Consider the following 27384-nt stretch of genomic DNA (forward strand, 5'->3'; position numbering starts at 1 on the left):
TAATAGACATCTCATTAAATGAAATGGAGTTCACCAGAGCATCAAAGCGGGTGCGGCACGGAAACTATTGCGGCCAACATGATTGAAATGTTCAACTGCTTTTAGAGGCAATCAAAAAACAGATCAATGGACTCGAGATGAAAATGTCACACGTGGAAACTGATTACACAAGTGTTTGTGAGGTAAAATGATGACTCATCAGTGGTGCTCATCTGAGTGTTTTCAAGATATTGCTTGCTTGTTTACTACTCAGCCTTCTTAGGCTGTAATCTCACCGCAGGTACAGCACCTACATTTGATTTTTCGTGATCCATATCCATATTCCGCTTGCTTCAGGTCATTTTATCTATTGGTAGAGTATTTATTGCTTGTGTCATTTATTTTGGTTCATCACAGAGACTTACGACACATGACTCTGTTTCACCAATCCAATGGAGGCAGACTGTTTCATGAATGCACACGAACAATGATGCACAATTTTCAAAGTGATGTGTGTTTTACATTTTTTTTTTGTTATTTTATTTTTAAATAGAAAATGGCAGAAGTCTACACTTGGAGAACAGCTCCAGCTCACCTAACTGGGGTGAATGGCTATTACAAAATTAAAAAATATATATATATGAATGGACTACAAACCAACCATTGTCTCTTATATTTGACTCAAATGTCAGCATTTCAGCCTACAATAACTCCACTTGCAACCTGAGGAACATACAAGAGGCTGTTTCAGTGTGTGCTTGCAACATGCAATGCTGTATTCCAAATGTCTCTCACTGGAGACAGTGCATTCAACAGGAGCAGGAAGAAAAGCAATCTGCAATGCCCAGCACTGATGGCAAAGATGTAAATGAATCATCTAAAAAATAATAATAATGATAAAATAATACACAAAGGTGAATCCACATATGCCATACCTTGAGTGTACAGGGATCTGCTAATTCTGAAGTTACCAGTTACTCAGGACTTGAGTCGGGGTTTTTTTCCGACTCATTCAATGTTACTCACATAATTATTTGGAGGGCTACCTTTTCCCTTTACTTGAGGGATATTATTTTCATGTAACAACGGTCTTAGTCGCGTGCAATTTCTGGCTACTCACCTGGATGGTTCTCTACATAGCCTCGGGTCCCTAGGTCATTACATAACTATTTTTAATCTGCTTGTGTGTGCGTTTGAGTGTGTGTGTGTCCTTGAGGACCTCTATCGGGAGGGGTTACTTTTAATCCATGTCAAGCACTTTGTGTTGCATGTAATGTCTGAAAAACACCGCATAAATAAAGTTTGATTGATTGATACTTTTCCAAACTCTGGTGTCCAAACATGAACCTTCCCGCTTTTCAGGAAGGTGTGTCTAGTATCATCTGTGACAATGTGAAAATTTACATTAGGTACAATTTTTTCCGACCCTACTTGCATTGCATAATTGAACTAAGAATAAAACACAATAGCTCATATCGAATTCTCTGCGGACCAATTTCTGGACATACGGGGCATCCAACTCAAGCTTTACTCAAAACATCTGTAAAAATAAAGCCTTCCTCTCAAATAAACACCGTACTTCAAATTAATACCTGGTATTCATTGCAATTACATAAATTCAAACCAACACTTAACTGCACACCCAAAAAAGAAATGTGAGATTTGACTCCATTTTGCAAATGATATAAATCGTGACAGATGTTGTTTAAATGCCACAGTGCGAGAATTCATAACATCGACCGAGTCACTTTGCTGGCAAATAACTTGAGTGATCATAAATCGCATGTGTCAAGACCATTAGTGAGACAGTGTGCCATAAAAGCTGGAGAAAAAAAAAGAAAGTGCGAGCAAGCACATTTGGAAACAAGCTCACGCATACTGCAGCTCTGCAGGGTCCTACTGAAAGATAGCTTTGAGACCTTTTTGTTCCCATGAACCTTCTTCAGTAATGGATAACGAAAAATAAAGGCTGGGAGGCACCGTTTCGCCACTGTGTATCATTTTGCATATTAATCCGGGATGAATAAATATATATACAGGCTCACATGTATTGTGCATATGGAAAAGACAGTACGCATGTGCTGTAAATGCAATGTGCTTAGTTACTGACTGTTATGCTCTTGCTCCTCCTCAACGTTCCCCATCACCATGGCTGGAACTCCAAAGGCTGAGGCCAACACCCACACACAGATATTCACCACCTGAACAAAAATGACAAGTAATTAGTTTTCAAGTAGAGAGGCAGAAGGCTCAATTATAATTGCCCAATAGGCCAATGAAAGCCGCCCCCGCTTAGGTTCTTTGAGCGGAACTGACAGTGGTGTGTCCCGAGAGAGAGCGCTGACAGGAAAAGGAAGTCAGGCTGTCACGCTAGGGTAATTATTTAAAAAAATAATAATAATAAAAAACAACAACACAATGAGATCAATGTATTTATGGGATTCATCATGTTTTGTGATTTAATTATCGGTCTGCAGTCAAACTCCAAACAAATATTCTAAAGGAAGAAAAACAGAACCATCTATCAGATTTGATGCGACGTGATAATCCAGTTCCAATTTAGTGCCCATCGAAATAGTCTTGTACATCAGAGTGATAACAGAAACATTAAATATGATTCGTTGGGATGGATGCAATAATATGATGAAGGCTTGATTCTATGATGCAAATTTGAATGATTCTTTTCATTCACATTCAGAGTGGGAGGGGGACGGAATTTCCTGGTAAATCCAGCCTTGTGCTTCATCACTCACATCACATATTTGTATTTTGTTTATATTCTGTTGTGTTTGTATGCTGAGCGCACGTTTTTACCTTGGCCTTGTGAGGAGTCCTCATGTCCAGAGCTTTGACGGGGTGGCAGACAGCCACATACCTGTCAATGCTCATCACTGTCAGCGTGAAGGTGCTGGTGAACATGTTGTAATAGTCGATGGACACTACTGCCTTGCACAAGGCGTTGCCAAACGGCCAGAAGCCCAGAAACACGTCAGTGCCCTGGAAACAGTCCCAAATGAAAACAATGAGCATGTGGAGCTCACGTCGACACTCAAGCGCTTCCATGGAGAGTTCATGAATCAGTCAAGTGGAGCGTGAAACCGCTTCACCTTTCGCTCGCACTGTTGATTGATCCTTACACAGATTAGACTTCATTTGCACATTAATTAAAAATGGAAATAATGATTTGGCCTTGATCACATTGGTGAAAAGATCATTTGAGGTCACTGATTGTTTGTCTTTGTTTGTGAGATTGCACAGAGAACTTGATGGATAAATGTTTTGTGTGCTCTGGGGGGCCTAAACATGTATTCACTTTATATGCATTGTTGACACCACACTCGTAAATGATTCGATTTCAAATCATCTTTTTGTTGTTATTGCTTTGACTCTACATTGTGGCTCTCCTTCCGTTGGTCGCATCTTGGCCATGTGGGGACGGTATAATGAAGATATACAGTACATGAAGAGGTCAGCCGCCAGCAAGCTTCTTATTAGTCATTCTTTGTATAGGATAAAGAATATGTGCCTGTGAACATTGTTTTATTGTCTGTCTAAATCTGTGGTTGCACTGTTAGTGTTCAAATATCTATTGCTAGAGCCCTGGTGTCAAAGTCAAGGCCCGGGGGCCAGATCCGGCCCACCACATCATTTTATGTGGGCCGCGAAAGCAAATCATCTGTGTCAACTTCCATGATCCTTGTTGAAATATGTAAATCTAAAATTGCCATACAAAATAAATAATGGTGACATTTTGCAAAAATTATGTTACCCTGTTTACACTCACCTGAGCAATAATGGAACAACCAACCAAGCCCTACTAACAATCCCGACCGGACGTGTTCATGTAAAATGCATTGGTTTGAAGCCTCCTGCAAAAAGGCAAACTCATTTGCGATCCTCTGGCGCCAATTAAAAGTTGCATAATTGGAATGACCTCAACCCAACAATGTGGCATGCATACGTCTGTCCAAGCAAAAACAAAGCGATTGAAGTACAAATCGCGTGAAATGCATGTTTACACTAGTGTTGGTGCATCGGTCTTGGATATCATCAACAGCAGCCTTTCTTCTGGTGTAATTCCTCAACAGTTTAAACATGCTGTGGTCCAACCCTTGATCAAGAAACCTGGTCTTGATCCAGATGTGCTGTCAAGTTACAGGCCCATTTCCAAACTGCCTTTCATTTCCAAAATTCTGGAAAAAGTAGTGCACATGCAGTTGAAACTTTTCTTGGATGAACATAACATCTTGGAGGTCTTCCAGTCAGGTTTCAAGGCGATGCATAGCACGGAGTCAGCCCTGTTACGCGTTTCTAATGACATCCTCCTGGCAAATGACTATGGAGACCACGTGTGTCTGGTTTTATTGGACTTAACTGCAGCATTTGATACTGTGGATCACAGTATTCTGCTGACTCGTTTGCAGCACTTGGTGGGCATTGGCGGCAGTGCTCTTGAGTGGTTTAGGTCCTATTTAGCTGACAGAACCTTTTGTGTCAGCCTTGGCCGCTCTGAGTCACGCACTGCTCCCCTGTCATGTGGTGTTCCACAGGGCTCAATTCTGGGGCCTCTGCTGTTCTCGCTGTATCTTCTCCCATTGGGTTCCATCTTAAGGAAACATGGTATTCCCTTCCACTGCTATGCAGATGACTGCCAGATCCATGTCCCACTGAGCAAGAAAGACGCCTTCTCATTAAGGCCACTCCTATCCTGTCTGGAAGAAATCAAAACCTGGATGGCACAAAATTTCTTGAAATTCAACGAAAAGAAGAGTGAGGTGATATTGTTTGGTCCCAGTGGCCCTTGTACATTCCATCCTGTAGACTTGGGCCCCCTGTCTCCTTATCTGAAATCAACGGTCTCAAACTTGGGCCTTAAACTGGACAGTGATTTCAAACTCGATCGGCAAATTGGTGCCGTTGCTAAATCAAGCTTCTTTCACCTTAGACAGCTGGCCAAAATAAAACCTCTCCTCTCACATGAACACTTTGAGACAGTAATTCATGCATTTGTCACATCCCGGCTGGATTACTGCAATGCCCTGTACTTTGGAGTCAGCCAGTCCTCCATTAAGCGCCTTCAGCTGGTCCAGAATGCCGCTGCTCGCCTCTTAACTGGTACTCGTAAGAGGGAGCATATAACTCCTACTCTGGGATATCTTCACTGGCTCCCCATTCATTTTAGAGTTATTTTCAAGATCCTCCTCTGTGTTTTCAAATCTCTAAATAATCTCGCGCCACCTTACCTCGCTGAGCTCATCCGCCCCTACACACCTGCCCGGCGCCTCAGGTCTGTGGACCAGTCTTTGTTAGAAGTACCAAGAACTAAACTGAGGCTCAGAGGGGATCGAGCCTTTTCTGTTGCTGGTCCCTCTCTCTGGAATGACCTCCCACTGAACATTCGGCAAGCCTCCTCGCTGCCCATCTTTAAAGCCCTCCTCAAAACTCACTTGTATTCTTTGGCGTTCGACTCAGCATGACTTATATTTGTTCTTGATTTTACTGCTTGGTGCTTTCTACCGCCTTTATTACCGATTCGTCTTACTGTTTATTGTGTATGTTAAATCGCTCCATGTACAGCACTTTGTATGCAGCAATGGCTGTTTGAAAGTGCTCTATAAATACTGTTGACTTGACTTGACTTGACATTCAAAAATATGAATTATAATGGGTCTCTATGGTGCAAAATATGTAAATTGTGAAGATGACGGAATCAAAACCTTTTTTATTATCGCTGCAATGCCTGAGAATTATCAGCCGGCGACGTCATAAGATTTAGGCCATTTTAGAACCCCCCCATACGTTTCAGCCCTCTCGTGTTTTTCCAAATGCCTTTGCCTTTGCTTCAAAGACATAATTTTCCATTTATCGCAAACGGTGGACTACGAGGGTTAAAAACCTGAAAGCCTCTTTTTTTAAAGAATTGTTCACTATTTGACAAACCTCTGCTCGTTTAGATATTTCACTCTGTTAAATTGTTGTGTTTGACAATTTTGAATGAATAAAACGCTCACCTGGAATGGTAACGTGGCAAGGAATAAAGAGTCAGCAAGAGCCAGATTGAAGATGTAGATGTTAGTGGCCGTCTTCATCTTCGTGTACCTATAGAAACACACACACACACACACATGAACACATGCAAATACTGTTTCAGTTAGTCTGCATGACAAATAGACACTGTGTAAAAATTCACTAAGGTGCATTGTCTGCTGTTTGGAGGGGCGGAGAGGAGCACTTTAATCAGACCTTGCAGTTTTGGAATTTGTTTAAAGCATCACTCTAAACCAGCCGGTCCTGGTATCACTGGACTGACTTGGAGCTTTTCAAGTGATGTTCATGCGAGTGAACAAGTCAAATCAGCTTGCACACAAGTTGAAACAGTAACCACTGGAGCAGTTTTGTGCAAATCCACATCCACAAACTGAGGTTTGGCATGAAAACTGGCACGGGCAGACAGGAGTGAGACAGCTGCTCTGCACCTATTTCCAAGGAGAGATAACAGACGTAACATTTTCCCTTTTTCATCATACAAGAGGATTCAGCACCACTGATATGAGATATACAAAGCGGCATGTTACAGTGCTGGCAGAGCAGAAGATCCAGAAGAACAGATGTGGGCAGAAACTTAGTGTCACATCGCGATGAGGGTTGTTTGTGTTTGGTCTGTTCACTTCCTGTTTCGTTTTGAAATAAGGACGCTTGTCTCGTTTCTGGTCCAGCCTCTCACCACAGATCTGACCAGTCCTTGCCTTGTTTCCACAGCCATGCCTATTTTGAGTTTTCAGCCACTGATCCTCAAATAAATATCTCCTTTACTCTGTACCCCGCAACTGTGTCCAAGCCTGGTATTGACACTTTCTCCAACAATATACATGACCATCTCTCATCCCATACAAATATGATCAAGATTTAGCCTGCAAATTAACAAAGGAAAAAAAAAGAAAAAAGAACAAAATGTAACCACAAAATACCAATCAACAAGTACTGTTTAATGAAGAATGGGAGGAGTATACACAGGAAGATGTTTGAAGTCGGCAAATTTCATTCAAAGCGTATCCTCATAAAGCCCTTCACCAAGGGCCAACTTAGGACTTATTAAATTGGTTATCGAGTTCCGTGATTGATTGCGTAATCATACAAATAAACCAACAAACAAATTAGATGGTGACTCCACTCCCTATTTGCACTTGCCACAAGCAATGAGCAAGCTTCAAAGCCCCATTTCGGCTCTGTGAATTCAAGATGCCGAGAGTCAGCAAGGACGTACTGCATGCCGAGCTGTGTTATTATACTATGATAGCATTTTAACCCAACGGTGTCAGCCCAGGATTCATATTTTGCCATTGACGTCAATTCGTGACTCTGTTTCAGAGCACTTAAGAACAATGAAGAAAATGCATTGTTATGGAATAGCGCTCATAGCCATAAACTTGACATAATGACGAATCGTGCATGCTTACATGTTCAAAGTGCCTTTCAGAGCCCCTTAGTAGAAACTGAGGATGAACATGACAACTGAATGTACGAAATATCAAAAGTGCAAAAATTCAGTCATAGAAGTACACCAAAATCTTGGCACTGATCTCTTCTTTTTTAGGAAGGAGCCAAACATTTCTTATGCACACCTGTCAAAAACAAAATAAAACACGGCAAAATAATAATTTCCAAAATAAAAGGCATGTCCAACCTGGACTAAATATTAACATTTCGTTCTCATTCATCGACATAGCATAACATGACCTGCCATAGTCTGTCACTAATCTAAACACGGGAGTAAAGTCGCTGTTGGTGTCCATTTGTGTGAAAATCACTTGCGCTAACTGAGCAGATCAACTTGTGTCATGTGACCAAGGATTCTTATGCCACTGCGCAAAGTAGTAACCGTGAAATGCTGCATGTCAATACCACCTTAAGCAAAGACCTCGAGTAAAGTTTTACTACCTGTTAGCAACCTCAACTCGCCAGTTGAGAATCACTGCTTTGAACATGTTTGGCCATTGGAACTATTTAATTAGGGGCAGGATCTTTATTTCACTGAGATGTGCAGACATGTTTTGTTTCTTCACCTTTATGAGTGAATTCAAAGCTGAACATCTTCAAGCAGATAACTTTTCCCTCATTTCCTTTAGTTCACTTCATTCGCAGCTGATGCTGCGCTTGTTAAGTTCACCGCGCCATCCCTTGTCCAATTGGTTTAAAAACTTTCCTCAGTCATGACTTCCTCGGTCACACCTCTCCTGCTCGATCTTCAAGCCGAGCCGCGTTTCCTCTTCTCTCCATTAAAGTTGGAAGGAGGAACCAGGATGAAAGGAATTTGCAATCTGATGACTCTTTCATCCAGCGTGCTGTTCGCTTTCAAATATTAATCATCATTTTGAATTATTCACGCCCAGCAGCCAGCGCTGTGTTGGCTCATCACTGCATGAACAGAAAATATACTGTCAAAGGAGCTATTAACTTTTTCACGGCTCTATTTTAAACACAACACTGCATTAGCGTAATTGAAGATGATTGTCTTGTTTTCTTTCACACAACAAATTCTCCAATCTAATGAAGTCAAAGAGGGATTCTTTAGCACAGACTAGCTGTTGACACCACAGAAGGCTGAAAATATTTTTCCCGATGAAGAATTTCAATAAGCAAAAACAGCAATTACCAATGACATCTTGGACATTGAATGCACTGAGTCATGTCCTCCTTAACGTCTCACATCAACACAACCGCGCAAACTGCACATGGGGAACAGGTGAATGAATAATTTTCTTTCTTCGTAATGACTTTGTTTTGCTCTCCACCTTGAGCCCTTTTGAACATGACCCCTCAATGACAATCACAAAGCCACTTCGATGACCGTCCGCTGCCTGCAGAGTATCACAACCTTTCCTTGATGTCACCATATCAACCCTTTCCCTTAAGAGTTTCAGTAAGCCATTCACAGGGCCTACCTTGATCTCTGCACAGTAGGAGGGATGATCGTAATGTACAGATGACATGTAGCTGGAAGTCTAACAAAGTATTCCCCATCCCTTTGTGAAGGCTGACACACACAGAAGCACAAATGCCAAATTCCACCATCATCGACGATTAATTGTTGTCACCCCGTGTCATATTGAATAACGTAAATTATGTACTGTACACTTTGTACACAGAATCTTCAAAATACTTTCACTCACTCATTTTATATTTGCAAAGAGTCATAGAACACAAATATCGAGGCATCTGGTTAGAACATGGACTTACATGACACCATGTTGTTTTTGTGCATATGAAGACCCGATTCCAGACGGCTGACGAGGTTGTGAGGATAAAGCGGAGTTAACGCAGTGGAATGGGCGAAAAGAAAGAGTGAGTAAAAAATATGTTTTCTTAATCAAAACTACTGTATTTTCTACACGATAAGGCACACCAAAAATCATTCAATTCTTTCAAATGCTGACAGTGCGCCTTATAATGCGATGCACCTTATAAATATGGATCAGTATTCAGATTCCTTGAACGTAGTATTTTAAATGTTTTGGAAAGCGGTTTGTTAAGCTGCATAAAGTGCTACATCAAGAAAGGTGTATTGTATTGTATGCCCTTTAACATAGCATCGTCTAGTCTAGTGGATGCATAGCGCAATCGCAGCCACTATTGTAGCTTCTAATGCAGGGGTGGGCAATTATTTTCCCGGGGGGGCCAAATGAGAAGCAGAAAATATTGTGGAGGGCCGTTCCAAGTTAGAAATAGAAATAGAAAATAAAGAAGATAGCACAATGTCTTTGTATGCCAGTAATCATGTAACATTCTCCTCCACCATCACACTCAGCACCGGTTATCCTCAAGGATGTGTACTGAGCCCCTTGTTGTTCACGCTCTACACATTTGACTGCTTTCCGACTCTTATTAGCTGTCCAGTTTGCGGAAAGTTTTTAACATGATAACAATCAAACCATTCAAGGAAATGTTCATTTACTTGAGCCACAAGCAATTCTGTCTGAGCATGGAAATTGCCAGAATCGGACTGAGTAAGAATTGCTTCCTTGTTTTTCAAAGTCTCGTAGATTTGAGTCTTTCCGACTCCAGGCATCTCCTGAATGTTTCGTACTTTGTTACCCACTTCGTTTAATCAGATACATATCTGTCCATATCCATACATATCATACCTGTCATTACAAGTCCAAATGAAATGATTTCAATCAAACCTTAATTGTGCACCAATCTTCGGCGGGCCGGATTAAAAAGACCAACGGGCCGGATCCGGCCTGCGGGCCGTAGTTTGCCCACCACTGTTCTAATCTATGGCACTTATAATGTGGTGCGCCCTATATATGAAAACTGTTTTAAAATAGGCCTTTGATTGAAGGTGCACCTTATACTCCAAAGCGCCTTATAGTGTGTAAAATACGGTACACCCTTCAATCTTTTTCATCGTGACATATGCTTAATTGACAATAGCACTATTATAGCACTGCAGTCAGTCTTAACTGAAGAGAATGCAGTTGAAATGGGGAGGAAACGAGTCACACTTCATCACGTCGGCGTGAGCTCTAAAGTAGTTTCAAATGACAAATTATAATAACTATGGATTAATGTTCTTATTTTGACTTTCAGTTTGAGTGAACTGTGAACTGCCAGTACTATTAATGAGCTTTAAACCTACCAGAGGTCTTTGATTTTGTGACATAAGTATTGTTCCTCTCACTCGGATAAAAGGGGTTGTCAAAAAGAGTTGTCAACCAATCACAACCTGGTGGTGTATTGGCTCCAATGGGATCAATGCCACTCAGAACTGGCAGACCGAAATGGGAACATCCATCAGAGTCCACTGTTCGAAGAAGTTCCATTTCCCAATGTTTCAAAGGAGGCGATGGACATGAGTAAAACCATGTTCGCTTGAACATGTGACCGCAAAGATGGTCGGTGCCTGTTGTGGCGGCAATCCTCAAGTCCAATGGTGGACACCAAAGGTGAGGGATGCTGTTAAGCTGGGAAAGGAATCCCATTGGACCTCTTTGTGGGACTGCAGAGGCAACTGGTGGGTACCACGAGAAGCTCAGTCATCTGCGAGGGGTTCAATCACATTAATCAACCACATTCATCTCTTGTTTTCATCTGTTGCTTACAGTTCTTGCATTGCCCAAAATGGCAACCCCACCCCGTAACTACTGCTCCGATCTCCTCAAAGGATGCTGATTGGTAGGATCATATTGTGAATAACACAAATCCAATGATTTTTCAACTTGATGGATTTGTCTAATCCAAATGCTTTCTCACAGTGTTAGCGCCCCACTTTAAACATAAATGTACAAGCTTGTACAAGTAAAAAAAACCCCAAAAAACATATACAGTATGTATAAACATTTCCCTCTGTGTTTGGCTGGCAACCGTTTCAGGATGTTCCCCACCTACTGCCCGAAGACAGCTGGGATAGGATCGCACCCCCCGTGACCCTAATGAGGAATAAAGCGGCTCAGAAAATTGAGGGATGGATTGGTTGCACTGAATAAAATCATCTGGATACCGATACTTTTTTTAAACTAGACTATAGATAGTTAGTTAGTTAGTTCCGCCCGTTCCTATTTGGAACATTGGGCGACGAGTTTCCTAGACTATACATGAACTTAAAAATGTATTTTGGTGACTTGTCATCTGCATTTATTTCCTCAAGCATGCAATTCATGAGCTTGGTTGAGCTGAGAAAAATGGATCACTTCATGAAGTGATCTCTTCAGTCACATTCACGCAAAAGGGTCATTCCCTTCAACGAAACGTTCATCAATGACACAGATGAATAACAGATTTGTTTTCTCTGTGATTACTGAAATTGTTAATGGAAGACAACTTGGAACTTAAAACGGAGGATGACATGAGAGTCGTTACGTCATCAGGCGCCGACAGGTATGGCAGCCTCGGTCACACGCTCCCTAGTATTATCCCTGTTTTTGTCATTTTCGTTTGTTTTTGGCGACCCTGAGCGGCTTACTTACACGAGGGAAAAGTTGCTGCGCATTGGGGAGTCTACGCTCGGTCTTTTTTCACCAGCACACGAAAATCCACAAGGTTTTTCGGAGCTAATCGCGAGCGGAGCGGCTGCGCTGTACGGAGCATGGAGACGCCGCCGGAGGAGGGGGAAGCGAGCCGGCGTGCTCGTCAAGCTCAGGCAGCGCGGATTTCGAACCCCGCTCCCATCGATCCATCTTGCTAATCTACGATCTCTGCCAAACAAGATGGATGAACTTCTTCTCCTCACAAAGACCAACAAAACATTTGCACGTTCTGCTGCGCTCTGCTTCACTGAAACCTGGCTCAGTGACCGCCATCCAGATCCCGCGCTACATCTACCCGGCTTCCGCCTTCTCCGAGCCGACCGCGACACGGAGCTATCGGGAAAATCAAAAGGTGGTGGGATTTGCTTCTATATCAACGAAGAATGGTGCACTGATGTCACGAAGCTCGACGCACACTGCAGCCCGGACCTGGAGTCGCTGTCTTTAAACTGCAAGCCATTCTACTCGCCACGTGAGTTCACCTCCTTTTTACTAGTCGGTGTTTACATTGCGCCACAAGCTAACGCTAACACGGCGATACAAACGCTAGCCGAACAAGTAAACAAACTCGAACTAAAATACCCAGAGTCACCCCTGATCATTTTGGGCGATTTTAATAGAGCACATCTTAACCGTGAACTTCCCAGAAATAAGCAGCACATAGACTGTTTCACCAGAGAAGGCAACATTCTAGATCACTGCTATACAACAATCAAAAATGCATACCGATCGTTCGCCCGCGCAGCATTGGGTCTTTCTGACCACAATTTAATCCACTTAATACCTACATACAGACAGAAACTCAAATGTGTTAAACCGGTTGTTAAGACTGTGAAAAAATGGACAGATGAAGCAAAGCTAGCTCTACAAGAATGCTTAGACTGCACTGATTGGGGCGTCTTTGAAACTTCAACGGGCACACTGGATGAATACACAGACACTGTAACATCATACATCAGTTTCTGTGAGGACATGTGTGTACCAACGAAGTCGTTCTGCTCCTTCAACAATAACAAGCCATGGTTTACTCCCAAACTCGGGCAACTCAGGAAAGAGAAAGAGGCCGCATTTAGAAGTGGAGATCGGGCACTGTACAAACATGCCCGAAACCAATTGACAAAGGAAATTAACATCGCAAAGAGAAGCTATGCAGAGAGGCTGAAAAACCAGTTCTCTGCTAACGACTCTGCATCTGTATGGAATGGCCTGAAAGCAATCACTAACTATAGAATGCCATCCCCCCAAACAGTGAACAATAAGGGTCTTGCTAATGAACTAAACATGTTTTTCTGCCGATTTGAAAAGGACACCCCCATTTCCCACACACACCCACCTCTACCAGAAACCACTCTACCTAGCCCCCCACCCTCTTTTTCTCCACTACAGATCCACGAACAGGACGTGAGACGGCTCTTCAAGCAGCAAAAGATCAAGAAAGCTCCGGGGCCCGACAAAGTGTCCCCCTCCTGCCTGAAAGTCTGCGCTGACCAGCTGGCTCCGGTCTTCACACAAATCTTCAACAGATCCCTGGAGCTGTGTGAGGTCCCATCCTGCTTCAAACAGTCTACCATCATCCCAGTTCCCAAGAAATCTGCAACATCGGAACTGAACGACTACAGGCCTGTCGCCCTGACGTCTGTGGTCATGAAGTCCTTTGAACGCCTTGTGCTGAATCACCTAAAGAACGTCACTGGACCCCTGCTGGACCCTCTCCAGTTTGCCTACCGGGCAAACAGGTCTGTGGAAGACGCAGTCAACATAGGTCTGCACTACATCCTCGAGCACCTCGACAGCACAGGGACCTACGCAAGGATTCTGTTTGTGGATTTCAGCTCTGCGTTCAACACCATCATCCCAGAACTCCTCACCCCCAAACTACTCCACCTCGGTGTGTCCCCTACGATCTGCCAGTGGATCCTCAGCTTCCTGACGGGACGGACACAACAGGTGAGACTGGGAGCAACAACATCATCAATACGCACTACCAGCACTGGTGCCCCACAGGGATGTGTCCTCTCGCCACTGCTCTTCTCTCTCTACACAAACGATTGCACCTCAACAGATCCAGCTGTCAAACTCATAAAGTTCGCAGACGACACCACGGTCATCGGTCTCATCAAAGACGGCGACGAGTCTGCGTACCGCCAACAAGTGGAGCAGCTGGAGCTTTGGTGCGGCCGACACAACCTCGGGCTGAACACGCTCAAAACTGTAGAGATGATCGTGGACTTCAGGAAACATTCTTCTCCTCAGTTGCCCCTCACACTATCCAACTGCCCTGTGTCAACCGTCGAGACCTTCAAGTTCCTGGGAATCACAGTCTCCCAGGACATGAAGTGGGAAGTCAACACCATCTCCATCCTGAAAAGGGCCCGGCAGCGGATGTACTTCCTGAGGCTGCTGAGGAAGCATGGCCTGCCACAGGAGGTGCTACGACAGTTCTACACTGCAGTCATCGAATCAATCCTGTGTTCTTCCATCACGGTTTGGTTTGGGGCCGCCACAAAAAAGGAGAAAATCCGACTTCAACGGACAGTTAGGACGGCAGAAAAAATCGTTGGCACCGCCCTACCCACTCTTGAGGACTTGCACACTGCAAGAATCAAGACAAGGGCACGGAAAATCCTCCTGGATCCCCCGCACCCTGCCCACCACCTTTTTCAGCCACTCCCCTCAGGCAGACGCTACAGATCCATGCGCACCAAATCCAGTAGACACTTAAACAGCTTCTTCCCTCTAGCCATTAACTCCTTAAACAGTCACTGACAGTCACTCTTCTTGCACCACAAAATGGTACTTCAAAACTAGTGGTTACTCTAAAATGGTTCAATGATTTTGTTGTTTACGATGATACTAGTGCAGCGTGTTATACCGGAGACAAATTCCTTGTGTGTTCTACATACTTGGCCAATAAAGATGATTCTGATTCTGATTCTGATTCTGATTCTGGTATAGTTTTGCTGTACATCATCGATCTCTGTCACACTCCTCCTTCCGACACAGCAGTTGCCCTTCTCACTGCAGCATGTAAATAATTAATGACTTGCATATAATTCCACGTGTGTAGATGAAAATATGGGCGGCACGGTGCAAGACTAGTGAGCACGTCCGCCTCACAGTGCAGAGTGCAGGGTTCGATGCCAGCTATGGCATTCCTGTGTGGAGTTTGCATGTTCTCACCGTGCCTGCGTGGGTTTTCCCCGGGGACTTCGGTTTCTTCCCACATTCCAACAACATGCATTTCAAGTGAATGGAACACTCTAAATCAGGGGTGGGCAATTATTTTTTGCATAGGGCCACATGAGAACCAGAAAATATTATGGAGGGCCGGATCAAAAGGGTGAACTAAATTCCTTTGTTAAGTTGGCCAAGAATCGGAGCAGCCCCAGTGGGTGCATCTATGAGAGTGGTGGCGGTGGTGTGTTGGATCATCAAGGGCGAAAGGCAGAAAAGTGGCCGTAAAAGCAAAATAAAATAATTTTGTATCTCTGCTCACCTCCAACATGTTTTGTCTTCAGCCCACAGTTGACCACAGTTTTTCCAAATTCAACCGAGGTATACCTGACTTGAAGGCCATTATAGGTTTGTGCTGTTTATTACAATGCCCACATTACAATGGGCACTGTTAAATTTGACCCAATTCATTTGCCAGAGGCATTTGATGTACAGCCACACAAGTTCAACACGGTTTGATGACACAAACCTAAAGTGAGGAGAATCTTGACAAATAATCCCTTGTTGCAGGTGATTTCACCGCTGCACGACAACTTCAATAACAATTTTGCCATTTGTTGAAGGCAGGTTGACCCAAAGGCCACCCCGAGCAATAGATTTATCGGTGAAATTCAACAAGGACAAGATTTGAATGGATGGAGGACCGGGGATCCAGGAGCAGAGCCAGGACATAAAGACTGATAGCAAATGAGGCAAAACCAACTGAGAGGAGTTGCCCATGGCCAGTTTTGACACGTACATAAAACATGGAAGGTTACAAGGCCCAACCTAAAGGTGAATGGCAAACAACATTTTGTCTGACAACCATGTAAATACATCACTTGAGTGAACAATAATCCTGGCGGTTCAGAATTTTAAGTACTTGGGCCGCACGAAGAAGAAAACTTGTGCAATTTTTTCAGTCATTTTTTTGTGTCACGTGAATGTCAAACTTATCACACAAACAAAAGCAGCATTGTGAAACCAAAGACTCATGCCACTTTCCAGATTCTGCCAATATTTCAATCAGGTATAATTAAATATTGGTAAAAGCAATTCTGATGGATTGGGGATTTCCTGGCAACCTCTCTTGTGTGTACCACCACCTTTAGCCCAAGGTCAGTTGGTAGAGGCACCTGCTCACCCATGACCCAAACAGATTAAGCGCTAGACAATGAAAAATAAATTCTGATGAGCGATCTAATTTCTAATTGTCATTCTATCATATATACTCAGGCTTGTTTTCAAATACTTGGGGGTCCTGGTTTGAAAAAGGCAGACATCTAGTCTCCCAAACCTATTCTTTAAAACAATATTAATGGTTGAATATATGTTGATTTTTAGTCACATATGCGTGCTGGGGAAGTTTGCACATCTTGCTAGGAAGAAAGCTGCAGCATGCTCTTGCCACTTTCTCACCAAAATTACTCGGGGGCGGGGGGGGCCCTCTGGTTTGGTTTTGCATTTCATCTCCCATGATGGGAAAATAGCAACAACAACAAAAATAAGAAAAAAGGAAGAAGAAAAAGAAAAAAAAGAAAAGAAAATAGAACAGGGAAGGTTTGGCAGCACACATAGTTAACCTCGCCTATGTGAGAGAACCCAAACAAATCTAACATCTATAGCCAATAAGAATAAAATGTGTGCTCTGGAGATTTGGTTGGAGGCAAATGTAAATATGCCTCACCTACATCGATGGCTCCCCACCCCAAGCTTGCCTGCTAACCGATATTTAAAGCAATGAGAGAAGGATTTGGGGCGGCCCGGTAGTCCAGTGGTTAGCACGTCGGCTTCACAGTGCAGAGGTACCAGGTTCAATTCCAGCTCCGGCGTCCCTGTGTGGAGTTTGCATGTTCTCCCCGGGCCTGCGTGGGTTTTCTCCGGGTGCTCCGGTTTCCTCCCACATTCCAAAAACATGCATGGCAGGCTGATTGAACACTCCAAATTGTCCCTCGGTGTGAGTGTGGGCGTGGATGGTTGTTCGTCTCTGTGTGCCCTGCGATTGGCTGGCAACTGATTCAGGGTGTCCCCCGCCTACTGCCCGAAGACAGCTGGGATAGGCTCCAGCACCCCCCGCGAACCTAGTGAGGATCAAGCGGTTCGGAAAATGGATGGATGGATGGAGAACGATTTGGAATGTGGAACGTTTAATTTATATGGCAACTACTCTAGAGATGCTCACTGGTGATTTGATTTCACATTTTAGAGGTGGTCCCGCACCTGTAGTTGTCCCATGGGGACAAATCAGTGGATGGGTTTGGAAACTTGCTCATACTGTTAAGACTAATTTTTCCTACAGTCAGAAAAAAAAATGTCATCCTTAACACAATGAAAAGATGGCAGTATTGTTCTTCATTCTCATTTGTTTACATGCTTCCTGTAGTTTTATCACCATAATGATGTTCCATATCAAGCCATCCATTTCATGGAGAGCTTGTCGCCATTTGGGTCGTGGGTGAGTCGGAGCCTCTCAGTTGAATTTGAGCAAGAGGTGGGGTACACCGTCGACAAGTCGCCAGCCAAGTATGTATGACAGTATGAAAGCAAATAAAAACAGCGTTGACGAGGACAAGTCTCGCTGCGTCAGGATGACATTGATACAAGCTCTTTCATCAAAGTTTTTCAGCGACATTGCGTAACTGTCTTTCCATTCACATGCACAAATAATGTAAATAGCTGCCTGAGAGGGGACAATATTAAAGCGGAAAAAAGGGCTTTCGTGCATCATTGATGAAGGTCACCATTTCGGTGCAGTACGAAGCAATTCACAAGATAGATCTAATTTGTCGCACCTTGTTTTCAGAACAAGGATTTTTTTTTCATGATCATTATGAAGCATGCTAATGAGCTCTCGAATGCGACCGAATGCTGCTTTGTGCTGTGAGCTTACAGCAATCATTAGCCGACACTCATGGCTACCAGGAGATGAGGAGGGCCACAAGGATGAAAGAGAAAAATTAGATAATAAGGAATGGAAGGGAAGCAAGACGAAGGGCTTTGCCGCATTATTCACGTTCTGCTTCTTTCCTCTTAGCGACTGCCTGAAAACCAAATTCCAGTAAAACCAATACATTCTAATTAAAATGGAATTTTTGATGTTGCAATGAAACTTTGATGACTCAATCAGGAATGGTTTTCATCACCCAAATTGCACCTGCTACGGACACTCGGAAAACCAACTCGTCAAATACTAGAAAATAGGACTTTGTAGTTCTTAAACACTGATGATACCTAAATTGTAAGCACAAGCAGGTATTAAGCAGCGCAAAAGGAACACTAGTTGCGCACCGTGGACAACTTGAATTCTCAAATCAACTCAACTCAACTCATCTTTATTTATATAGCAACAATTAAGAATGATAAAATGTGACCTCAAACATTGAGTGCCAAGGTCGACAGGACGGCCCTCTTCGGCCTCAAGATGTCGCTGGCTGTGGAGAGCACCGGCGTCACATGTTTTTGATGCGTTCTTCCCGGGTTGCTCAGCCACAGGCTAAGTCCTCGCACTGGATTAATTCATTCCTTATAATAATAAAAATGAGAAAAATGCCAGCAGAGTGTGCTTGTCCACCTTCATTCTTGCACATGTAATATTTAAACAGATCATATTGACCAGTCATCAAGGTGCTCCCTCAGGGAGGGGCACTGATTTAAAATCATCCATCCATCCATCCATTTTTTAATCCGCTTTTCCTCATGAGGGTTTTGGGCATTGTGGGGCCTAACCTAGCTGGACTGGTTGCAGGCCAATAACAGGGCACAAGCCGACAAGCTGGTCTAAAACCCAAATTACAATTTTATTGTTCATCTATTCACTTTCTCTATTTAATATTTGCTTGGAATTGAAAATACAGTGTTTCACCACTTTTTAGGGTGTGTTGTTTGTCTGTCTGTTTGTTTGTTTTTTGCTTTGGTTTATTTGCCATTGTTGCTGTTTTTGTTGTTCATTTTGCTGTGAATCCAAGTACTGTTTCTTTTTTCTGAATTCTGTATGTTTACTGTAAAACATTGAACAATCCTGCAAGAATGGCTTCTTTCTTGATTTTTCATTGTTGCTTTTGATTGTTTTATATATTTAATTCTTTTAGACGGGACTTTTTGTTTGAACTCAGCCTGCTGTCATTATTTGGAGAATCTCACAAAAATCTCTCAGCACAGAGCTGCACGATGGGTTCTTATATGTTGCGTTCATTTGTGATTTCCTTTTTTTGGGATTTGATTTTGTCACTGAAGTAATTCATTATAATATATTTTTTAAGTGCCCTTTGAGGCCTCCGCCTACTCTGACAGCAGCCACTGTGGCATGTTTCTGGAATTTTAGAGAAGCTGTAGTACGTGAAAAAAAAACCCTGAAATTAAAAGAAAATAAATTGGTTCAGATCTTGTAGAGTTTTATAAACATACAAATAAAATAAATGCTGAATTCATTGAAAAAGGATCAGCTGACTGTTCTTGTTTTGGCTCTGAATGTGGAGATGGGATAGTCTGGTGGGATGCACACTAAAATCGTGTAACTGTGGCAGTTTATCAAATGAACCATAAAATATAAACAATAATAATAATAATTTATAATAAATCAAATAATTTTAAAGTGGCTCGTGTCATTTTCTGTATGTGGCCTTCAAACGAAAAGATTTGGACACTCCTGTCAAAGGTTCACCGAAGTGCCTCAAAACATACCATGACACCTAAAAACATTGCATGTGCAATTTTATGTTTTGAATGTTTTTTTTGGAAGAGGATTTTGGAAGTGATGCTGAGGTCTGATATCCTAACATGGATCTTGTGGATGCTCGAAACATGGGTTGTTATGGAAACAGGCAGGAGCCTTGGAGGGCTGCTCAAAAAAAAAAAGGCTTCAGCCTGAGCTTCGGCCTTAGGCCAGCTAACTGCTCACTTGTTTTCACGATGATGACGGTCCTTTCTGAAGTACAACTTCTTTTGTGAAGGATGCAGGAGAGCGCAGATGCTTGTCCAAGTGCCTGCTCATAGCCCTGATTGTTATCGTTGTGAGCGTCAACACATGAGGGTTCAAAATGTTTTTTCCCCCTACTTGCCATATGAGAGAACACGTACTGCTTGCAATGGTCACAAAAAACAACACCATAACATCAACTAGCCTCGCTTTATGTTCTAAGGTTTATTTCAACTTTGATTCACTTCCTGAGAAATTACACAAAAATTCAGTGGTGATTTGGACAGATATAAAGCGGGAACACCAATTGTTTTGTTTTATAGCCAGACAGATCCGTTAGCATGACTTTAGTCTGGGACATCAAAAACAAATTAGTTGTCTTGCCAATTATTAGGAAACCTCCATCACTTTCTGGACGCTGTTTGATTGCCGATTTGATTACAGTTGGAAATACGATGTCATTAGAAATAAGATTTAATAGAATAGAATCGAAGAAATCTGTTATAGGGTCAAACTGACATTTTCACAAAACCTTTGTTACTTTGCCACAACTCGTTTCTATAACCGTACATAAGTATCAAATGCAATGTAAATATGAAAACTTCAGAATTTCCGCTCGGCTCTCTTACACATCTACCCGTAAAAACATTCAGGGAGATTTCACAGATGACATTATCGATGTTGTTGTATATTGGTAACGTTTTAGAATATACGGACAAGGCATCCTGGGTTCACATACCAATTAAAAGTGGGCAATCTATGAATTTTCGTATACATTTTATAAAAGTATTCACTGGATATTATTCAAGGGAATTTATCTTTCATAGTTATTCAGTTAAAAAAACACTCTAGTTTGACATTTTTCGTTAATGGGAATGTTTTGTCAATTTTGGCTTTATGTTCGCGTCGTGCACTCTCTTTTTAACTTGTCTTCTTCTCTTTGGGAGGGGTTAAGGTCAACACAATCAGCATTTTAAGCAGCTACACAGAATGCAGTCTAGTGCATGAGTAGGCAACTTTGCTTATCTGCAAAATAACTGGTCACCATTCAATGGTACTTACGTTTTAGCACTGTTATTCATTCATTCATTTTCCGATCCGCTTATTCTTACAAGGGTCGTGGGGGGGCGGTGCTGGAGCCTATCCCAGCTGTCTTTGGGCAGTAGGCGGGGGACATCCTGAACCGGTCGCCAGCCAATCGCAGGGCACACAGAGACGAACAACCATCCACGCTCACACTCACACCTAGGGACAATTTTGAGTGTTCAATCAGCCTGCCGTACATGTTTTTGGAATACGGGAGGAAACCGGAGTACCCGGAGAAAACCCACGCCAGGCTCAAGGAGACCATGAAAACTCCACACAGGGAGGCCAGAGCTGGAATTGAACCCGGTACCTCTGCACTGTGGGGTCAACGCGCGAACCACTAGACCACCGGGCTGCCCCATTTTAGCACTGTTATATGTCAAATTCCCATTACATCGAAACACTTTTTATGTGGGCTCTCAATTAGTTGCAGATTTTCACATTTTGCGGGAAGGATTGTTCGCTAATAGCAAATAGGGATTCACTGTCGCGCATTTTGGCTGCTAAATACGTCTGCCTGAGCTGTTTCACTCGATTCCCAAAATGTAACTGTGACATGGGATCATTGAGAAGAACATCAGTATCCAATTCTATGCAATTGCCAAGAGTCATTGATTTATATCAGACCTGTCATGCATGACCCTACTCACTATGGCAACACAATCACCTTGATTGATACAAGTTGTGACTTGGGAGGACAAGGAAGGCTGAAACTGTGGACCGATCTGAAGAATACAGAATACAAATATAGCCTTTGGTAATGTCTCATTGTGGTGTGTGATTGCTTCCCATGCAAAATATGGGCATGACACCATCTCGGTTGGCATTCCAAGCCCTCTCTGGGTCTTTCTAAGAAAGTGAATCACCCTTACACTTTTTCCTGCCTCCCACTGTTGCCGCCTCCCCTCTATCACAGCAGAGTCATCGTGACACGCCTCCGTGTGTCCTTGGTCACCACATCCTTCATCTCATGCGGCTTAAACAAGAGACAGCAAGTCAGAGTAGACCATGTTTAATTTGGGGATATTCCAAAAAAAAATCTTTGAGACAATATATGGCCTCTGTGACAACCCTCATCTGCCTTTGAACATCAGCTTTGCCCACACACGCACTCTAATAAGAATGACTGAAAGAAGAATGAAGACTGCTGGTTGTAGCGGAAGGCAGATGACACTACAAAATAAAGAGTCAATTTGATAGTGCTATTTTTAAACGTATACACCAGACTGTTTCTTTGCCGTTTCCTATATCACTGTTGTCATGACAACAGCTCGCATTGGGCTTCATTTATTCCAATACCAAATACCAGGCTCTAAATTGTATGTTTGCTTACTTCAACAACTTTAAAAGGTGTGAAAGTGGTTCCCACTGTCTTTAACTCATTCACTCCCAACGACGTTTTTAAACGTCTTTTCAGACTTGGTCTAGAATTGGCGGGTACTGAATTAGTTAAAAGAGACATATATTTCTCTGCAGCATGGGTATCCCAGTACTGTTTTTGACTGGGACGAATGTCGGCGCCATTTGACTGTCGTTGCTGGACAGTCCCGGGGCGCTTGTGTCTTGCGCCTTGTCATGGTCAGCATTTTTCACAGCCCCGCTTTGTTCAGCGGAGAGTTCAGTGCTGTTGAACGGTCTGCGGCTGGATGGATGGCTTGAGGCGCCGGCGATGAGAAGAAAGGAGCTTCAGCGCGGAGCGCCCATGCGGATGTGGAACTGGGAGTCGCGGCTTGGAGTTTGAAGCGGATTACGTGGGACAGGAGAAGTGAACTAATCTCTTTTCGTCAATGGACGCTACAGCTTCGTGTTTGCTTTCAAAACTTAGCTTGTAGCAGACATGTGCACATTTTCAGCATGACTTCTCTGATCCACTGATGAAAGGACACTTTGACCCTCTCCTGTTTCATCTATATCTGCTTCAGACAACAAAGTGTATGCAGAAAAGTGGTGAAGATTGCACGACTGTCTGTCCTATTTGTTGTGTTGTGTCATTTTGACTTCAAAATGGCACCGCGGGAGTGGCTGCCTTTCCAGCACCTCCTATATTTTGTTGTTCTACTTCTTCCTTTCATAACTTTGCTGCTGTGAATTGGGAATTTCTCCATTGCGAGACTAATAAAGGGTTTCTTATGCTTTTGGTAGCTCAGACTGTTTTTACCACGCAACAGTACCACAAGCGCAAAATGCAGTTTGAAGTGATGGAATTGGAAATGTGACTGCAAGAAAACAAAACACATTCATATCTCAAAACATTTTGGATGAAGCCATCAAGCGCAAAAAAAGTCAAAAGAGTCCCAATCATGCATAATATTGCGTTTAAAACTTGGGACAGAACACCCACAAAAATGTGTGTTGTGTTCTCGCCTCATTGCAACGCCCAAGCTCCGCCCCCGCTCAACATGAGAATGCACCATAGAGTAGAAAAATCTCAGGTGAAGTGTTCAAAAAGTATATTCGGTGTGCTGTAGTTCGATACATTTTGTGTAAATTACACCAAAGCTTTCAAAGACCATTTACAAAGACACCATGGAATTGTTTTAATTTGATTGTAGAAAAATATTCTCATTTAATTCGATACTGTGATGTAAGTGCAAAAATAAGAGTATCTTAGCAGTTGTGATATTTCCCCCACCCCTACCATTCCTGTTTCACATACAAAAAAAGGAGGGCACATAAAGATGTCAAAAAAAGAAACCTTCACCTTAAAATAAATAAATAAATAAAAATATACATTACCCTTTTGTGACTGTGACCCGAGAAGGTACAGATAGTGACAGTTTGAATTGCGGGTGTGTTATGTTTCGGTCTGGTTACGTTTGGTTTTGGTTCCTCATGTGCCCTTTTTTCACCACCTGTTCTCGTTAGCAGTGTTCCTTGTGTGTAACCAATTAGCTCCCTCAACCCGTCGTGTCTTATCCAGGTGTTTCTCGTTGTCTCGTCACTTAGCTTGTATTTAGTTCCCTGAGTTTCTGTTAGTCTTTGTTGGGTCATTATGAGCTGTCTGTGAGCATATGTGTTCTCCTGTCATGTTTTGTTTCCTGTTATATACTTGTGATTTCCAGGCATTTTTTGAGTACTTCAACTGAGTGTTTTTTTTTCCATTGTACTCCTGTGTGTATTTTTGGTTAAATACGTTTTGGTCAATCCACACTGCTTTTTGGGGTCCGACAACTGCCACACGCAAAATGCGACAGGGTGAAGCTTTAGCACACAGCTGCAGCACATCTGATGCAATAAACGTAATCAAATAGACACTCACCATCGATATCACAACAGTGAGCTTACCGATTCGGAATGCGTTTCATTTATACTATATCACAGCACAGCAGATGTTTCTCTGTTATATCATTTTGGACACTGGGAACAGTCTGTTCCATCAAGAGTTCTTCTTACCTTATAATGACGTACATCACCAGGAAGTTCCCCACCAGGCCAACGACGCAAACGATCATATAGACCAGCACAATGGTGACCCTCACTCCGGTTGGCAGCAGGGCGTCGGTTTCATTGTAGGCGGTGCTGAAGTTGTTCCCGAAGAGGGAGTCGTTGTAAAGCTGCAGGTGACTCAGCTCGGCCAACAGAAGCTCGTCAGGGAAGTCCATGTCCGGGCGAGGTCACAGGGCGAGGAGATGCCTGCTAATTAATCAATCTGACCAGAGAAGGACACAAAAGAACACACTGAGTCTCTCTCTACTCATCCGAACGAAAGATATTGCTCCATCCTATGAAAACAATCAAATTTGCTTTTCATTCACGTATGTTGGAACAGGCTGACCCTGATTCTGTTGAGTGAAAACAGACCTTAAATGTCCACCAACTGCCCCAAACATGAATCAAGCTAGGCTATTTGCACTTGTATTGTCATGTTAGTCTACTCTCACCCACTAGTTAAAATGACGAATGATGTCACAGAAAGGGGAAAAAAAGTAGACTAACTGTACATTTTATCATACAGATTTGAAACATAATTGTTATCGTTGCCCTACATGTACAATGGCAACAGTTAAGCATTCTTTCACCGCTGACGACTACTCCCCATTGTGACACAGTTTGCGACTCATGTTAAGATCATTTTGGTCAAGGACTCGAGTTTTCTCACTCTCACAGTGTCAAAGAGAGAAAAGCAAGTTGCCAAGACAATGAGGTGACGGAATAGTGTCCCTAAAATCGGTTTATAACAAATCGGAATGGAATTTAGTTTTAATTTGAATTATAACGCCGCCTACAAGTAGGGCTGGACATTCATCAAAAATTAATCCTGATTTCGATGTTGGCTTCTCACAAACATTATAATCAAAGAAAAACTAATTCTGCGCCGAACATCTTGTTGAAGATTCATTTCAGTCTTTTGCTTGTGAGGCAACATGAACAGCGTATGGTGATGCAGTGCTTGCTTTCCTGCATCAGCTCCTGCACCAATACCTCAAACTGTCGCCACGAACCGACTCTTGCACTCTGCCTCTCTTTGGTCATGAATATTCATCGAAACAGTAACTCTGTGGCTGCAGCATCCCTGCGGTTACTGCCAGCCTCAATACATGTGAGCTATATATGCGCTAGACCGCTCCCCACCAACCCCCACCCTTCTTTCCTGCATCCCGACATACTGATACGCGATCCACCATCCACATCCAGTCAATCACTGCAGGGCGGAAAAATAGGGTGCATTCGTGCAATGCAATGTGTTCGTTTTATGATGACGGGTGCTCATGACAGTTCTTGGAGAAGAGAAGTCGTCACATTTTAAACCAATGCACGGACGCTGTGGTAGGATAGCGAGCATGTGTGGCGTTGCCTGACAAGCATCTTGTATGTCCATGTTCTTTTTTTTGGGGGGGGGGGGGGGTGTTTGCGTGCATCTTAGGCAGACTATAAAGCAGGTATTGTATGATTTGTTTTCTTTGTAATTCCTCCAGAGCCATGAGCGAATCAATATATGCTATGCATGGGCATAATAATAGACTCATTGATTCTTTACTGTTTAGCCGATTGTGTGGAACTAAAAGTTGAGTGATGTTTCGAAACCCAGCAGAGCTGTTGATTCAGTCGACACCGAACTGGATATTTTAGTTGCAATGGGGAAATGAGCTCCAATGTCGGGGAAGCATAATTTTGATCAAGGCAACACCGCCATTGAAACAGGAGCTCAAAACATCCAGAGACAGATTCTCTCATTGCATTAAAAACATCAACTAGGACACAGGTGTCAAATTCAAGGATCCGGACCACCACATCATTTTATCAGGCGCTCGAAAAGCAAGTCACGTGTGTCAACTCCCATGACCCTAGCTCAAATCTGTAAAAAGAAAAAAGAAATTATAGTCATGCGTTATAAAGAATGACATTGAGCTTATGCAAGAATTTTCTGTTACCCTTTTTTACAATAACTTGAATAATAATCAAACAAATTACTATCCTTAGCTCTTGATTTCAGAACTAGTGACTTATCAATTTGTTGTGTCTTAGGTAATAATACGCTGAGATGATAACAGCGCTCACTTGGTTGCCGCCACACATGTTTGACACCATCTCAACCAATTAAGTTTATGTTGGTCTCACCAGGCCAACACGGCATGGCTCATGTAATCCACGTCTTTAATTTGCGTGTCCTGAGCAAATGTGGTTGAGGGTTTCTAGTGCCTCATTTTCAGAAACGGCTTCTTTCTCGGGCAACGGCCACGCAAGAGGAGTTTGTTGCATTGTGTGGCGTATGCTGTTGACCCGTCACACCTTCAAAGCAGAAATGCTGGCAGCATTCAAATGTCTGTTTTTCTGAAGAAAACTTTGGGATACAACACTGACCACATGTACTCAACTTCCCGTTGAAGGTCTTGTTAAAATGCTCTGCGGTCTTAGCCACCATGGTGAAATTCAGTTCAATGTCATCGTCTTCATAAGGCAGAGCAGCAATTCTCTTTTCCAGATCCCCAGATAGTTATTTGCCATGAGGTGCCATATTGAACGACCAGTGACCAGTATGAGAGTGAGAGCGACAGCACAAACTGCAACACTGCTCCTCCTTCACACCTAAGATCTTCAAACAGTAACGCGTCACAGAACACAGGGGAAGAGGAGATAGCTAATTGGGCCCAATTTGCAAATTTTTACCTAGGTGTGCACTCTGGCCGGCGGTTTTGACATTAATTGCTGTGTCTTGAGTTATTT

At 42.9% G+C, this 27384-nt stretch overlaps 1 protein-coding gene across 1 annotated transcript in view; it reads right to left on the minus strand.

Annotated features, from left to right (window-relative positions):
* Positions 1-24897, minus strand: part of oprl1 (opiate receptor-like 1) — a 36181-nt gene extending 11284 nt beyond the window's left edge. Inside the window, exons 1-4 of the mRNA XM_052059525.1 lie at positions 24613-24897; positions 5991-6078; positions 2794-2976; positions 2090-2180 (exon numbers count right to left, since the gene is read on the minus strand). Of these exons, the coding sequence (XP_051915485.1) occupies positions 2090-2180; positions 2794-2976; positions 5991-6078; positions 24613-24821 (571 nt within the window). The 5' untranslated portion in view covers positions 24822-24897. The remainder of the gene's footprint in view (positions 1-2089; positions 2181-2793; positions 2977-5990; positions 6079-24612) is intronic.
* Positions 24898-27384: the final 2487 nt, after the last annotated feature.

This window comes from Hippocampus zosterae, chromosome 2 (genome assembly GCF_025434085.1).
Source record: "Hippocampus zosterae strain Florida chromosome 2, ASM2543408v3, whole genome shotgun sequence".
In the NCBI taxonomy this organism is placed as follows: Eukaryota; Metazoa; Chordata; class Actinopteri; order Syngnathiformes; family Syngnathidae; genus Hippocampus; species Hippocampus zosterae.